Genomic DNA, 17,895 nt, shown 5'->3' on the forward strand with positions numbered 1-17,895 from the left:
CTACTCATTACGAGTACCAAGCACTCAAGCATTTTAGCTTTCGCTCATCACTAGTCGTTAAAAATACCGAGGATCCAAGCATGGTAGTGCTCACTCATCACTAATTGTTATAAGTACTGAGCCCCCAAGCATGGTAGTGCTCGCTCATCACTAATTGTTATAAGTGCTCAGCCCCCAAGCATGGTAGTGCTGCTCATTCCTCACTGCTTGTTACATGTACCGAGCACCCGCACATGGTAGTGCTCACTCATCACTACTTGTTACATGTACCGAGCACCCGTGCATGGTAGTGCTCACTCATGACTACTTGTTACATGTACCGAGCACCCGTGCATGGTAGTGCTCACTCATCACTAATTGTTATAAGTACTGAGCCCCCAAGCATGGTAGTGCTCATTCCTCACTACTTGTTACATGTACCGAGCACCCGTGCATGGTAGTGCTCATTCCTCACTACTTGTTACATCTACCAAGCACCCGAGCAAGTTAGTGCCTACTCATCTCTACTCGTAACGATTACTGAGCACGCGAGCATGGTAGTGTTGCTCATTACTACTCGTTATGATAACTGAGCACCCGAGCATGGTAGTGTTGCTCATCACTACTTGTTACGAGTACCAAGCACCCGAGTATGGTAGTGCTCGCTCATCACTACTAAATATGTGTACCGAGCACCTGAGCATGGTAGTGCTGGCTCACCACATCTTTTATAGGTTTTCTCAGTCTTTATCCTTCATGTTTGGCTGTACTCACACAGACACCTGCTTATTTTCTGAAAATAAAGTAATTCTAGTGACCTTGACCTATAGCATATTTTATTTGAAAAAAAATAAATAAAATAACTAGATATTCATCTGGTTCAACAGTGTGGTCTTTTTTTCTCAAATATTTACTTTCATCAGTCGGTTTAGTCAAAAATTAATTGCCTTGCATTTTGCTCCTATATAGGTTTTGGTCGGGAGAATACGTGGATTGGTCTCAATGACAGGACGGTAGAACAAGATTTCCAATGGACAGATAATACAGCACTGGTGAGTGCTCCAGGCTATTACATGGTCTGCTGGTGCATCAGCTTAGGAAAACTTGTCTACAAAAGTTCATAATTTTGTTCGTTTTGAGCAGGGTTAATGAATTTGTAAACTTAGCCTAATTCTATTAAGCCAAATAGGATGCTCTGAGCTTATGCAAAAGCTATGTAGGTAGGCTCTATAGAGAGTGCCACTATTGTCACGTCACTCTTATCTACAATATATTCCATAGGATAAGGTTATTGTCCATCTGTACAATTACATTGTATGGGCCGTTTTCCACATCCCGCATTTCTTCGGATTACCGGATCCAGCACACTCCAGTACAGTGTTAATACTGTACAATGGCATCGCGGCAAGCTCCGGTCACATGCTCCGGTCACATGACAGGTTGCTGCGATACCATTGTACTGTATTACACTGCACTGGAGTGTGTCGGATCCGTTAATCTGGTGAAATGCCGGTTGTGTGAAGCGGCCCTTATGGATATGTGGGTCTAGTTTCAATTCCTACCACTGCAACCCTATAGCTGCACCACTCTATTATACTGTATATCATTATTTTAGAAAGCGATATACCCACGCTAATAGTCATGTCCGTTGCAGCAATTTGAAAGTTGGCGGGATCAGCAGCCTGATAACTTTTTTGCTGGAGGTGAAGACTGTGTGGTCATGGTTTCTCATGAAGAGGGCAAGTGGAATGATGTCCCGTGTAACTACAACCTGCCCTATATCTGCAAGAAAGGGACTGGTAAGAATGCCCTGGATATAATATTATTAATAATATGTACTGTACTCATATATTACCAGCATTACATTTTCATACATAGACTAATAAACAGTGCTCAACAATAAACTGCCAACACCAAGAAGAAAAATACTGGAATAATCAAAATGAATGGATGGATAGACATGTTAATGATATACAATTGATGATAAAATGGTAACAGCATTCTCAAAATATGTCAATTTATTCTTTATCAAGCATAAGCGCCACAATCACAAATACACACACTTACATGCATTTACAGTAAATCACAAAAGTGAGTACACCACTCATATTTTCGCATCCATTTTATTATATATTTTCATGATACAACACTGAAGATATGACACTTTTGATATAATGTAAAGTACTCAGTGTACAGCTTGTATAACAGTGTAAATTTGGTATGCCCTCTAAATAACTCAGCCATTAATGTCAATACCACTAGCCAGGGCCGGCGTCAACACCCGGCATACCTGGGCAAATTCCGGGGCCCTGGAGAGCCGGGGGGGCCCACTCGGCCTCGTCAGTTCTGGTGCACCTTGGCCGGGGCCCACTCTCCTTAGTTCTGCGGCCCCCGGGCCGAGTTCCGGGGACCGCAGTCCTCGGCAGGAATCTGCGGCGCCGTCCCTTTAAGGCGCGCAGACTTCCTGGTTTGAACCTCATCTGTGGGCGGAGCTACAGACCGGCGTCCTGCTCAGTCCCACAGATGAAGGAGTTGCAATGCCAGCCAGCGACCCCCAGCACAGTGCTTCCCTCCGGCGCTGTGTGGGCCCCCTCTCCTCCATGACCTGAGTGGTATGTGCCCTCCCCACCCCCGATTTATGCCCCCCGGAGCCGCGCGTGTCTGTCTGTATGTAGCAGAGCTATGTGTGTATGTATATAGCAGAGCTATGTGTGTATGTAGCAGAGCTATGTATGTAGCAGACCTATGTGTGTATGTATGTAGCAGAGCTATGTGTGTATGTATTTAGCAGAGCTATGTGTGTATGTATGTAGCAGAGCTATGTGTGTATGTATGTAGCAGTGCTATGTATGTATGTATGTAGCAGTGCTATGTATGTATATATGTAGCAGTGCTATGTATGTATGTATGTATGTATGTATGTAGCAGAGCTATGTGTGTATGTATGTAGCAGTGCTATGTATGTATGTAGCAGAGCTATGTGTATGTATGTAGCAGAGCTATGTGTGTATGTATGTAGCAGAGCTATGTGTGTATGTATGTAGCAGAGCTATGTGTGTATGTATGTAGCAGAGCTATGTGTGTATGTATGTAGCAGTGCTATGTATGTAGCAGTGCTATGTATGTATGTATGTATGTAGCAGAGCTATGTGTGTATGTATGTAGCAGTGCTATGTATGTATGTAGCAGTGCTATGTATGTATGTAGCAGAGCTATGTGTATGTATGTAGCAGAGCTATGTGTGTATGTATATAGCAGAGCTATGTGTGTATGTATGTATGTATGTATGTAGCAGAGCTATGTGTGTATGTATATAGCAGATCTATGTGTGTATGTAGCAGAGCTATGTATGTAGCAGACCTATGTGTGTATGTATGTAGCAGAGCTATGTGTGTATGTATGTAGCAGAGCTATGTGTGTATGTATGTAGCAGAGCTATGTGTGTATGTATGTAGCAGAGCTATGTGTGTATGTATGTAGCAGTGCTATGTATGTATGTATGTAGCAGTGCTATGTGTGTATGTATGTAGCAGTGCTATGTATGTATGTATGTAGCAGTGCTATGTATGTATGTATGTATGTAGCAGAGCTATGTGTGTATGTATGTAGCAGTGCTATGTATGTATGTAGCAGTGCTATGTATGTATGTAGCAGTGCTATGTATGTATGTAGCAGTGCTATGTATGTATGTAGCAGAGCTATGTGTATGTATGCAGCAGAGCTATGTGTGTATGTATATAGCAGAGCTATGTGTGTATGTATGTATGTATGTAGCAGAGCTATGTGTGTATGTATGTAGCAGTGCTATGTATGTATGTAGCAGTGCTATGTATGTATGTAGCAGAGCTATGTGTATATATGTAGCAGAGCTATGTGTGTATGTATATAGCAGAGCTATGTGTGTATGTATGTAGCAGAGCTATGTGTGTATGTATGTAGCAGAGCTATGTGTGTATGTATGTAGCAGAGCTACGTGTGTATGTATGTAGCAGAGCTATGTGTGTATGTATGTAGCAGAGCTATGTGTGTATGTATGTAGCAGAGCTATGTGTGTATGTATATAGCAGAGCTATGTGTGTATGTATATAGCAGAGGTATGTGTGTATGTAGCAGAGCTATGTGTGTATGTATGTAGCAGCGCTGTGTGTGTATGTATGTATCCAGCAGAGCTGTGTGTGTTTGTCTGTATGCATGTATGATGTGTATCTATGTATGTCAGTGTATATGACTGTATAGATGTGTCAGTTCTATATGTATTTTTGTGAGTTTGTCATTAAATATGTATATGTATGTATACGTATGTGCGTGTCTGCGTGTGGATTGGGCCCACTGGGACTCTTCCATCCGGGGCCCACAAAAACCTGGAGCCGGCCCTGCCACTAGCAACAAGTTAGTATACCACAAGTGAAAATGGCGAAAGTGTGCCTAAAGTTTCAATATTTTATGTGGCCACCATTATTATTTCACTAGAGTTTCACAGGCGCCAATGGAATTCTCTTCCACTCCTCTATGACGACACTACAGAGCTAGTGGATGTTAGAGACTTTCCTCTCCTCCACCTTCCGTTTGAGGATGTCCCACAGATGCTCAATAGGGTTTAGATCTGGAGACATGCTTGGTCAGTCCAGCACCTTTACTCTCAGTTTGCTTAGCAAAGCAGTGATCATATTGGAGGTGTGTTTGGGGTCGTTATGTTTGCATACTATCCTGCGGCCCAGCTTCTCAAGGGAGGGGATCATGCTCTGCTTCAGTATGTCACAGTACATGTTGGCATTCATGGTTCCCTGAATGACCTGTAGCTTCCCAGAGTCAGCATCACTCATGTAACCCAAAACCATGACACTGCCACCACCATGCTTGACTGTAGGCAGGACACTTGTTTTTATACTCTTTACCTTGTTGCCGTCACACACGCTTGACATCCGATGAACCAAATAAGTTTATCTTAGTTTCATCAGATATGTGAATGCTTTTTGATGGTTTATGTAGACACTGATGCCTTAGGTATGATGTTATGTGAAGTCCATTTTCACTTGCCCGTCATGGAACAAGTGGTACGGCCTTTTCTCCAAGGTGTCCCAGGATCCATTTTTTATCACGACTATGTAAGGTCACATGTTGCTCATGTTACTGTGAAAAGACTCCGTGGCTCCAACATGTTACAAGTACGTAGCTTCTCCAGACTTGTTTCCCATTAAGCATATTGGGACATCATCGGTCAGCAATTTCAAAGGGAGCTGCAAGCAGTGGATCTTGATGATTTTTAGTCTTAAGTGCATTCAGCGTATCAGAATATTTCTCAAACAACAATTAATAACTTTTTTAATAGTGTGCCAAGTTGAGTAAATACTTGTATTTCTGCATGAGATGCTTATACCCAACAATGAATAAACCAAGATGCTCTCAAAATGTTGTTTCCGTGTTGCATCATTTGCAGGTCATTAACAGATCTATCCATCCTGTGATTACCTAATTTTATGACTTTTCCTTCGTGGTGTTGCAGCTTCAATATTGCGGTGTGTAGTTTAAATGAAATATTAGATAGACATTTTGTTCAGTATTTGAGATCCCAATTTCCTTTCTATAGTACTTTGCAGCTCACCTCCTATTGTGAGAAATGCCCATGTCATTGGCAAAAAGAAAGAGAAATACAGTATCCATTCCACTGTGCGGTACCAGTGCCAAGATGGTTTCATACAGCGACACGTACCAACGATTCGATGTCACAAAAATGGAAGATGGGACAAGCCTAGAATTCTTTGTGTTAAACGTATGTATGCCTACATATCTTGCTTTTGTACACGTTAGCTATCGTGAAAAGTAATGAAAACATTTTATATAGATCTTCCGTCCATTTTTTATGAATGTTCCAACTGTTTTTTTAACTGATTTTCTATTTTTAGAAGATTTTATTTACACAAAAATGCTATATCTTTGATATTCATATTGTGACTTATCTGTAATAATTCTCAAGGCCGTGTCGAATTCCAGAACCAGTAGTCCCAGTTATCTGTTCTCTTTAGTCCTGGCTGCTCATGCACTTTTTTTTCCATATAAGTTAATTAAAGAAATGGAAATATTGTGCACCACCAGCATAATGAGGAAGCATCTTATAATGTATGGCTGGATTTAATCTAGAAAGCCTTCTGGCAGAAAGTGTGCTACTGGTGACATAGAGGAAATGTTCATAGTGCCTGTGAAAAATATAAAATATCTGTCTTTCTTAATACTTTTATTAGACAATTATGTTAAACCAAAACAAAAACAAGAGAGGCGATCTGCGGTTCAATACATATTTTTATTTGTATAAATTTTCATAAAAGTATGGACAAGTGAGGGGAGGAAAACAACGGTGTACATCACCGCAAACTTTTAGGTACAGAATAATGTATGCCAGGTATCTTCAGTAATACAAGATATAAGGTCATATCCAACAAGAGTGGAAGTCCTACAGTTAGGAGAAGGACCACATCGGGTCAATGCATCAATCTATTCCCGCTGGAACACCAATTGATAGGCAATATAAGCCATATCCATAACAATCCATATAAATATCCAAGCAGGAAGGATTGAGTCAGGACCTAAGACGTGGAAAAAACTCCAAATATTATCCGCTGTTATAAAACAATGGCGTATTGGATGCACATCCGTATTCATGCATCAAGGATATCAACAGATGGTTTTTATGTGTGTGGATATAAATTACACATAAGTATTAAATGCATTAGAAAAAACCGCGGCATGAGTGGAAACATAGGAATACCTCACAGGCATATCAATGTGTTAATCCACATCCATATGCTTACACGCATGCAACTGCATATATACACACCGAAATCCCCATGGAAATCAATGGAGTATCTTCCATGGAAGTCAATAGGTGTATCCTGTAAGATGGAGTGCAGGGGTTTAATGGTATATGCCTATATAGATACTATGTGCCCATATATCGCAACCAAAATTATCAATGTGCTGATCCATAAAAGACCGCATTCACTGCGAGCTCTAATGAAGAGGTCACAGCATACAAACACCATATATATAAAAATATTCATTCAAAGGTGATTTGCATGTGTATAAGGCAAATTTTATACAAGATCAACACATATGATAAACGGCGGCATGGGCAACAATATGAAATACCCTATATGCAATTACACGCATGCAATTGCATACATACACACCGAAATCCCCATGAAAATTAATAGAGTATCTTCCATGGAAGTCGATGGATGTATCATGCAGGATGGAGTGCAGAGGTTTAAATGATATATGCCTACATAGATACATGTACCAAAATTGGAACCATAATAAGCGGACACACACAAGTCATAGTATCATGACTTAGTGCAGCCAAGCCACATAGGCATGACCTCACAGCGATTACCAATCATGTGCTCGCTTAAACGGATGTGTTGAATAAATCACAAGCCACAGCACGTGCAAGTGTTAGGGCAAAAAAAGCATCTAGCACCACGGGGCAATATGGCCAATAGTGCCACCGGGTAGCAAGGATTAAAGCACCAACACTACACAAGTACTACTGGCCGGCGACCACTATCAAATAACAGCGGAGAAGGATTATGTTCTCACTTAGAGGGGCTAAGCCCACTCTCTGGACGGACCCAATAAGAAATAAGACATTACCTAAGATGTAAGGTTTGCAGGTGGAATGCGCCCGATGCGCATTTCGGAATGTACCTTCGTCAGGGGGCGTGACCGGAACAAGCGGGGGTGCCGTTAAAATAGGCCTTCATCCCCCAGCTGATTGGGCAGATCATCGGACGCATCCGCCGCCGGCCGACCGGAAGCCCCGCCCCGCAAGCGCGTCATGGCCCCACAGACATGTTGTCAAGCAGTACCAATGACTAGTCATCGAAACTACGGCAGCCTGCATTGTAGTATAACATTGCATCTTATAGCAGGGGTCGGGAACCTTTTCGGCTGAAAGAGCCATGAACGCCACATATTTTAAAATGTAATTCCATGAGCCCCATACTCACCAGGGTCCCATTAGGCAGGGTAGGCGATACTGCTGCGGGCTCATGGAGTGTCGCGATGGCGGGCGCCATTGATCTTCCGGTGGGCTGCTTTGAAGCTCCCGCAGTTGACAAGATCAACTTCAAGAAAATGGCTGTGGCACATGCGCAGATTGACGCAATGGACTTCCAGAAAATGGGCACGGAGTCCTATCTGCGCACATGCCACCTCCGCAGTCATTTTCTTGAAGTCGATCTAGTCAACTGCGGGAGATTCAAAGCAGCCCACAGATCAATGGCACCCACCACCACGACACCCCACGAGCTCGCAGTATCACCGACCCTGTGTCACCATTGCCACCCCGGTAACAAATATGCAGTTTGTAAAACGCACCTCCAATTTTCCCCCAGTTTTGGGGGAAAAAAGTGCGTCTAACAAACTGGAAGATTTGTCTGCGAGCCAGATGTGGCCATCAAAAGAGCCACTTCTGGCTCCGAGCCATAGGTTCCCGAACCCTGTCTTATAGCGATGGCTCCTGTACTGATTCCAATACAGAATTTTCTATCACTAGGGTCAAACAAGAATGGACTATTATCCTAAATCTTACATCATATAACATAAATTATGTATATTAATAAACTTTCTTTTACCAAACAGCCCGAAGACATCACAGGACACGAAGACATCATCACCAGCACAGACACCATCCACACAACCAGCATCACAATCGCCACCACCATAATAATAACCACCACCACCACCATCATCATCATCATCACCAGCACAAATCCCACCGTGAGAGGAGAAAAGAAGAGCAGCACCTACACCGGAGAGCTAAGGACACTTACTATAAATGAGCATCCACTTATTGTCCTGTGCATTCCACCTTCAACTGAGAAACCCATTTTGTTTGGGAGCAACCAACACGATGCAGGAGAAGACTTATGAATTCCAGAAGAAATTAGTATTAGATATTTGCAAGATTATTCCTAGTAAGTCCCTGCTGCAAGGAGTACCAGGTTTATTATTGATCTAATTCTTTTGTTGAATAAATCTGGTGTTTATAATTGTGTCTAACTGGGCACCATTAGCCTATAAGCCAACTGACAGTATGGAAATAGATACAAAATTCAGAAGATCAATCAACATCATGCAGTTTATTGTGTTATTTATCATATATCCATTAGTTATATAAGAGCAGACATCACAACATCGTGAACCCTAGGTCTTGGCTATAGGGTACATTTTGCCGTCTTCTTTAAAAACGTTACCTTAAGAAGAGAATGAAGCTATCTGATTGTTGAAGAATGGTCATCTGAATGGAGAAGTTCACATGTGACTTGCCCTTATGCATGTGAAATAGAATACGTAAAAATCCATTAACCAATGGAAGACATTGATACTTAGATGTGTGTAACAGAAAAAAGCACATCAATAAATCAGTGACTGAAACATCATAGTATATTTTGATCATCCTATTGCTGTGGAACCATATTGCTTAAGGAAGGATTCCTTAATTGTGTTCTCTCCAACAGTCTATGACTTTTATTATGGCATGGTTTTGGTGGTTTGAAAGTGTTATATCACCCATTTTCTTAAAGAAATGGTTTGCATAAAGATATTTTTATGGAATCTGTTTATATATAAATGTAGTACAGTGTAAGTTTAATAATATACTCATCTATAGCCACTGTGTCTAAGATCCAGCGCCATTCTGCTCCTCCTCTCAGTGATGTCACCACCCTTCAGACTATCTGGCTAACTTTACACTAGATGCGTGAATTGGAGACCTCTTTTGCAGTGTAAGTCTATGGAGCCTCATTTTGAGGCTCCATAGACTTACATTGTAAAAGCCACTTCAGCTTCACACAGACCCATGGAGTCTGAAGAGACCTCACTAAGAAGAGGAGCAGAACGACACTGGATACTGGAGAGAGCGGCAGAAGTTGAATATATTAATATACTCACACTACACTACATGCACATATACACAGATTTAATAAAAACAACTTCTTGGGGTGGCTTCTTTAAGGAAATGACAATCGAAAAACATGTACAACAAGAAGGAATGAGCAGTATCTATTATCTGGTTAAGATTCATTAACTTTCATTAAATTGACAGCATAATAAACATTTACATCTTACACCATTGTTCCTCTGGAGCCAACCACAATTTTTGAGGTGACCTTTGTTCTTCTATCATGTTCCTCCAAGGCAATGTAAGGAGAGATGAAAATCACATGCATCATTAACAGCTCACAATATTTCTGTAAAGCCAAATAAATGGACCACTTATGTGCTTCTTGCTCCTTCTTGTTCTAGGTGCATTTAAGTCAATTAATGAAAAAAAAAGGAATGTCCTCTTCAATATAGAGCAGTAGTCTTATTTTCCTAGCTCCAATGCTAGGGGATGATTTATTATGCCCTGCTCTACCAGCATCATTGTGTAATATACAAATTTTACGTTTCTGAAGGACTAGGGAAGGGGTTGGTGAAGGGAATGGGTGGGGAAAGGGAGGGGGGTTCTGTCTTTTGTATTATTACTGTTTGCTTACAGATGAAATGTAGTGCCGTTTTGTGGTAGGATTATTATCTTCTAGTTCTTGCTGGGTCTTCTTGCTCAACCTTTGTTATTTGATAACTATGGGTATGAGTGAGTACATTTATGCATTTATATATCTTTTGTGTACATTAATAAAAATCATAGAATGGGATCATGCACACTAGTAATTTTTTCCTATATTATTCCTTCCTGTTTGGCTATAAAAATAAAATAGGATACGTAATGGAGCATTTTTAATGGTCATTTATTATTGAAGAATAGCAAAGTGTATGCTGACGAATAATGGAGGAAAAATAGTAGTGTGCGTATACCATAGCATCCATCTGTTATGTTTACCAGCTATGATTGTGTTGCTTTGAATATGGTCATTGATAGGAATATGTACGGCCGTCATAACCTGATTGGCTTTTGTGATCTTTTTAGGTTCCAAAGGGGAATACAGTTGAGAAGTTGAAAGAGCCATGTATTTGATTATTACGTATATCACATTCTTTATAGAATCTACATTGCAGAACATGATCATGTGACTTCCCAGAATTTTTTTGGATTAAAAGATAAACAAATCAAGTGTCTTTATATAATGTATTTGCTATCTTTTGTGTATAATGTTGCAGAAAATCAGCATTCAGACATTGTCATTGAATGAACTGTCCTACTTGGGACATACAAAACAGTCCATGATACTAGAGATAACTAAGTCTCACAAAACTGAGAGGTCATATAATACAGACTAGAAGATTTAAGTGCACAAAAAAGTCTAACAATTAATAAATTGTCATATGTTGCCTGCGGTGCTGAACATAGTCCCACCAAGATAAGCTTACTGCTATTATATACTCCTACATATAACAACATGCACTATGTAACAAATTGCAAATCACATTTTCACTTTATTATTCTTAAAATGTATCTCCAATTGCAAATAAAACATCAGTACCCTCCATAATAATACAAATAATAATTGTATTTATTTAGCGCAAACATATTCCACAACATTTACAAGTCAATAGGTGCATAGGCAAACAATATCAGGTTATACCATGTTTCCTTGAAAATAAGCCCTACCCCAAAAATAAGCCCTACAAGGAATTTTCCACATTTTCGGCATAAGGATTAAATATAAACCCGATCCCAAAAATAAGCCCTAGTCTCGGTTCAATGATGAAGTGTCCTTTCAGCTAAAAAAGTTAAAGAATACTGCAGGACACCTCATGATAGATAGCGGACAACCCAACCGCAAAAGAGTGAAGAAAGAAGAGAGAAGACTCTACAATCATACTCATCAGACACCGAACCTGAGGCCCTGCAGTGGAACGCATTAAGGACCTGCGGTGGAACGCACACCCACACACATCAGATCGCACACTCACACACATCAGATCATGCACACATCAGATTGCACACCCACACACATCAGATTGCACACCCACACACATCAGATCGCACACTCACACACATCAGATCATGCACACATCAGATTGCACATCCACACACATCAGATTGCACAGCCACACACATTAGATTGCACATGCACACACATCAGATCGCACACACACACACAGCAGATCATGCACACATCAGATCGCACACCCACACACATCAGATTGCACACTCACACACATCAGATTGCACACCCACACACATTAGATCGCACACACACATTAGATTACACATGCACACACATCAGATTGCACACCCACACACATCAGATTGCACAGCCACACACATTAGATTGCACATGCACACACATCAGATCATACACACAAACATATCAGATGGGGAACACATCAGATCGCACACACATCAGATCGCACACACATCAGATCGCAAATACACATCAGATCGCACACACAATCACACATTAGATCGCGCACACACATCACATCCGGAGATGACAATTACTTCTGGTCGGCAGGGGAACCTGGTACGCAGTAGACCGCGTGGACCTGTGATGGAACGCATAGAGGACCTGTGGTGGAACACATCAATGCATTCCATCACAAATTCTCTACGCGTTCCTCCTCGTGTTCCACTGCACTGCAACCCAGGTTCCCCTGTCGGCGGGAAGCAATCAGTATCACCGGATATGGTGTGTGTATGATTGTGTGTGCGATCTGATATGTCTGTGAATGTGTGTTTGTGATCTGATGTATAGCAGTGTCAGCCAGAAACAGGGAAAGACTATGTGGAGCATATATGCTGGGAGTGGCCACCGAAGATCACAGGAGGACCTGGGAGCGACGCAGACCTCTGGGGTCTGGTCAGTATGAGTCTCCTGGGAAGTGGGGTCTGCTTTTTGGGGGGATAAACTTACCCCCAACCGTGTTTCCTCGTGAATATGCCCTACCCCAAAAATAAACCCTAGCACATTTTTTTCGGGGCAAAAAGTAATATAAGACAGTGTCTTATTTTCGGGGAAACACGGTACAAATTAATTTATGGTTCCCTAATTTAAACAAGACGAGTAAAGTTCCTGCCTTCAAGCTGACAATCTATGAAGAAATAGGGATGGCACAAAAGGGAAAAAGTGTTTGGAGTATATAGAGCAGCCAATTTAAAAGAAAAAAATGGTATGCATATAAATTTATATGAGCCAGTCACCAGCCAACATCAAGTATTATAGTTGGAAAGGAAGGGTGTGGGACCAGAGTTTGAGAAAAGTGTAGGAAGGGACAACAGAGAAAAGTTACAATAGTGAGATGATTTGATAGGCTAACTTAAAGAAATGTGTTTAAAGCACCACTCCAGCATTTGTTTTTATTTCACCTCTGGAGTGGTGCTTTAAACGTAAGTCCCCTCCCCTGTCTTATATTCTGGTGTCTTCATGTTTTTCCAGCTTCACTCCAGTCATTCTCCTGTGATTTGTGACCTGCCAACAGCTTCAATATTTCATGGAGACGCTGGCAATCACAATGCAATACAAGTCTATGAGAGCCTCATTCTGGTTCTCATAGATTTGTATTGTGACATAACTTCAGACTTCCGGCCAGTTAGAAGTTACGGGTACAATATGGAGTCACGGGACAGGAGCGGCTCTGAAAACAATGAAGCCACCAGAAGGTGGGTATATGACAGGAGAAGGGGACTTACATTTAAAGCACCACTCCAGCGCTGAAAAAAAAACTAAAAATGTTGGAGTGGTGTTTTAATCGCACATGAATTGGATTGAAGTTTTGGAGACGAAAGTGGGTATTTCAAATTATGGATGATCATGGGTAGAGTGTTAGATAGAGATGAGAAATTAGTTGAAGGACGGTGAAAAACTGTGCAGAGCTTGTGCAGAGTGTGATGCGTTTATGTTGTATTTTGTAGCAGATGAGTAACCAGTGCAATGACTGGCACAGGATGGAGGCTGTAGAGAAATATGTCTGTCTGCTGCATTCAGGATAGATTAGAGAGGGAAGAGTTTAGTGAGAGGAAGACCGATAGGTACCGTAAGTAATTCCAATAGTCAAGATGAGAATGAATCAGAGCGGCAATAAACATTTTTTGCAGTTTTAAAGGTAAAAAAAAAGTGAGATTTTGGAAATATTTTTGAGATGTGTCTGACATAAATAAGCAAGTGAAACAATGGATATTGAGATACAGGATATTAGGCGTAAAGGAAAGATCTTAAAATATATCCCCAAGACAGCAAAAGTGCTACTTGGGAGTTAAGGTAGTAAATCGCTCAGAAATGAAAATAAGAGGTGCAGATAGGTTACTAGGAGCAGGAAAAAGAAGTTCAGTCCTGGAAAGATTCAGTTTCAGATAGAGTGAAAATATGATGTTAGAGACAGCAGACAGATAATCACTGGTATTTTGTAGTAGTGTCAGGGTGATGTCAGAAAAAGATGTGTATAATTGAGTGCCATCAGAAAAGAGATGGTGCTGAAAGCCAAATCTGTGACAGTGTGTCCCAATAGTTGCTGTGTACAGAGAAAAGAAAAGGGGACCTAAGGCTGACTCCATTTGGAGTTTGGGAGATAATTTCCTTTTGTGAATTTTTTGTTTAAAAACAGTGGTCCTCAACAGCAATGAGATTGATGATAGGATACTTTTGAACTAGGAAGAGAATGAAAAATGTCAAAATAATCATATTGAAATATTGAGTAGTAGAGTGGTGAAGAGACTTATTTGGCAAGATGAAGGGCACAGCTATATGTTTTAACACTAGAAGTCCCAGAGAGGGGTCATTTAACATTTCTACCTTTGGAACCCAGAGACGGGTCGAATGACCTGAAGGATTTTAGCTAACATCCTATAATCACTGTCCTTTGTTCTGTAATTAAGGCCATTACTGTCACACCACAGGAGGTTGTTGTTTTCCATTGAGTTTAGCCATTAGTTTCTGGTTGGTTCTATTCAGTTTGGACTAAGGGTCATTTGACCCTCTTTCGGGACTTCAGGGGGGAACTCGAAATTTCTGAGACTTCTAGTGTTAAGTGTGTGATTTTCTCCACAGACATTCAGCATACCTAGAGCAACACTACAGAAAACGTGTCAGTGGTGTGTGCCAGGGTTTCTGTCATCTGTGCTGTTTTGTTCTGCATGTCGGGAGTGCTTCTGCTTCCAGAGCAGCTTCGAGTTTACAATGTTTTGTTGCTAAAGTTGGACCTGATATGGAAGAGATGGGGGACAATAATGACTGTAAATTCTTCATCTTCAAGATGCTAGATGTTAATGGCATGATATTTTTTGTGTGATACTTAGTGGTGTCTTAGGAGGGGTAACACATGTTAACATGCAAGGAAAAAGGTTGTGGTCAGAGATCAGTAAAGGAGAGAGAATTTGTAGAGGAGTTTGTTACACACTGAGATAGTGTTCCAGAGGGCACAGTTAAAAGCAGAAGAAGACTGCAATGAATCTGAATAAGATTAGCAGGGTTCCTTAGGCAGCTGTAAAAATGTTGTGTCACAATATATCTTGGGTGGTTTTCTCCCCTGCTACATTTTTGCATCTTGTTAATTTACTTTCTACAACTGTGTTGAATGGCATCAGCTGTGTAGAGTTAATGGACTCTGTGACATGAAAGCTGTGTTGTATACTCTGTACTCAACACCTTTCATTTTGCTGCTCTCACTGCAGGGTGCCACAAATGAACTACAAAACCATCTCTCCACAATACCGTCTCTTCCCATAGTCTTCAATTAATATGCTACCACATTTTTGTACATGACCACCTGCATTTCGATATACTGCTGAGGTTTAAGATACTAAACTATACTTAACAACTTTCCTGAATGCCCTTCTGGGAGCACTTGATTGTGAAACGCGAAGCACACCACTAAAAATTTCTCCTGGTGGCCATGCCCCCATTCAGGCCTCTTTCATGCCCTTTTAAAACTTCTGTCATACCTCACTTTTGTGTATTTGAAACCACGGCTCTGTCCAATGATGGAGTATGCTAATGTTAAACATAAGAACATTTTCAGAACTGTACTATCTGGAGGTTTTGCAGGGGCCCAGGAGATTTGCTAATATTTCCAAGAATCTAGGTAATCCTCTTTTTTGTGATTGGTTGCAGTCAGTTTGCTGTATGGTAGTGTAAAAAGAAATAAATAATTTAAAAAAATTGTCATGGGCTCCCGCCCTATTTTTAATAACCACTATGGGTAAAACAGGGTGTGAATAGCAAAGGTTATTAGCCACTCCCAGTCTAAAAATACCAGCTCGTAGCCACCTCAGGATTGTCGCATCCATAACATGAGCCAATTCTGGTGCTTTACCGGGACCATCCTAATTGCCATGGGGCAGGGGCAATCAGGGTAATTTATGGGGTTGATGACAGCTGTAATTTGTTAAAAATCACAGCTGCCATCAAGTCCTAGGTTAGTAATTAGGAGGGGTCTATGAGACACCCCCATTACTAACCAGTAAGTAAAAAAAAAAAACAAACACTGAAGAATCATTTATTTGAAATAAAATATACACACACCCTCTTTCAGCCTTTTATTCATGCCCAAAAACACCACTGCAAGTCCGACATAATTCACATGATTTCCTACGATGGTCCCGGCTCTGCTACATCCAGAGACTGCAGTATAGGAAAACATGACTCACCACTGCAGACTCTGGGACACAATGATGGCATTAGAGGACCTGGCTGTGAGAAGCAGTAACGTCACTGAGTTCACCAGATCACAGCTGGGTTCCCATGCTACCGCTGTTGGATTGTTGGATTGTTGGGTTGCAGGACATGGCAGCAAAGTAGTCAGGCAATCCAGCAGTCAGGAAACTGGAGTTCACACTAGGGGTTGCCCGCTGCCCTCATTGAAAGTTGAGCCCACTGCCAGACTGCTGTGCACCCGTGTCCCGCAATACGGCAGCAGGTTCAACTGAGTTCACTGAGGGCAGCGGGGAGCCCCCAGTGTGAAGTCCAGTGACTTCCAGATTATTAGATTGTGGGACACGGCGGCACAGCAATCCGGCAGTCAGGTCACCAGAGTTCACACTGGAGGCTCCCCGCTGGCTGCCCTAGTGAACTACATAGAATATGACAGAACATGATTGACTCTGTGGTGATGTTAAAATCCCATATGTATTTAAAAATGAAATGTTTGAGAAATGACACATGCTGCGCACAACTTTTATTTTTATATACCACATATCAGCAATACTTATTTTTTTATTATTTTTTTAATAAGAAAACATTTTGCACACACAGTTTTTTTGAAAAGAGTGGAAATACATTAATAAATAGTTTGGCTAATGCAGAAAACATTCAATTGTTTCTGGTAAGTTAGTCATACTAACTCCTTGTTATTGTATTGTACAGATACATGTTTTAATAGTTTGTATCCCTGAAAGATCCAATGGTATCATGTGGAAGAGTGACCAGATAGAAATACCAACAACTATAAATTATTAACTTCATCCACTAGTCTGTTTGGAAAAGCGTGATTTTTTTTGATCATTTATGAAAATAGTGCATGGTTTGTCCCATCAGATTCCAAGTCTGCCACTGAAGATTACAAAATGAGGCAACTACCGTAATTTGTTTCATTGGGTAATAATGTATGATAACTACAAAAACAAGTCTCAAATAATGTCGATACACCATGGCTATTATCAATACCACTAGAAAGTGCCTGAATTATGTTACGATAATGTCATGAACTAAACACATTAGCCAGAAAATAATGTTACTATTACCACAATACAACTACCATGAACAAGTGATTGAATTTTGCCATTATATTATTCATTATATGAATTATAGAGCAATATCTACTGTACAAAGGCCAATATTACTTTTATTCACGTTTCAGCAAAAGGACAAGGCCTGACTCCTTTCTCCTATAGCCAACATTTTAATAAATACCTTTATTACACAAAAATGTAGCAAAAAGGTAATATTTTGTTAGTGCACTCTCAGGATTTTAAATATATCA

At 40.8% G+C, this 17,895-nt stretch overlaps 1 protein-coding gene across 3 annotated transcripts in view; it reads left to right on the forward strand.

Moving 5' to 3' along the window:
• The window catches only part of NCAN (neurocan), a 350,580-nt gene extending 339,491 nt beyond the window's left edge, over positions 1–11,089 (forward strand). For all 3 annotated transcript variants that reach the window (XM_075315342.1, XM_075315351.1, XM_075315359.1), the window contains 4 exons: positions 949–1,031; positions 1,634–1,778; positions 5,567–5,749; positions 8,617–11,089. In XM_075315342.1, the coding sequence (XP_075171457.1) occupies positions 949–1,031; positions 1,634–1,778; positions 5,567–5,749; positions 8,617–8,816 (611 nt within the window). In that variant the 3' untranslated portion in view covers positions 8,817–11,089. The remainder of the gene's footprint in view (positions 1–948; positions 1,032–1,633; positions 1,779–5,566; positions 5,750–8,616) is intronic.
• Positions 11,090–17,895: the final 6,806 nt, after the last annotated feature.

Source organism: Anomaloglossus baeobatrachus, chromosome 1 (assembly GCF_048569485.1).
Source record: "Anomaloglossus baeobatrachus isolate aAnoBae1 chromosome 1, aAnoBae1.hap1, whole genome shotgun sequence".
Taxonomy (NCBI): Eukaryota; Metazoa; Chordata; class Amphibia; order Anura; family Aromobatidae; genus Anomaloglossus; species Anomaloglossus baeobatrachus.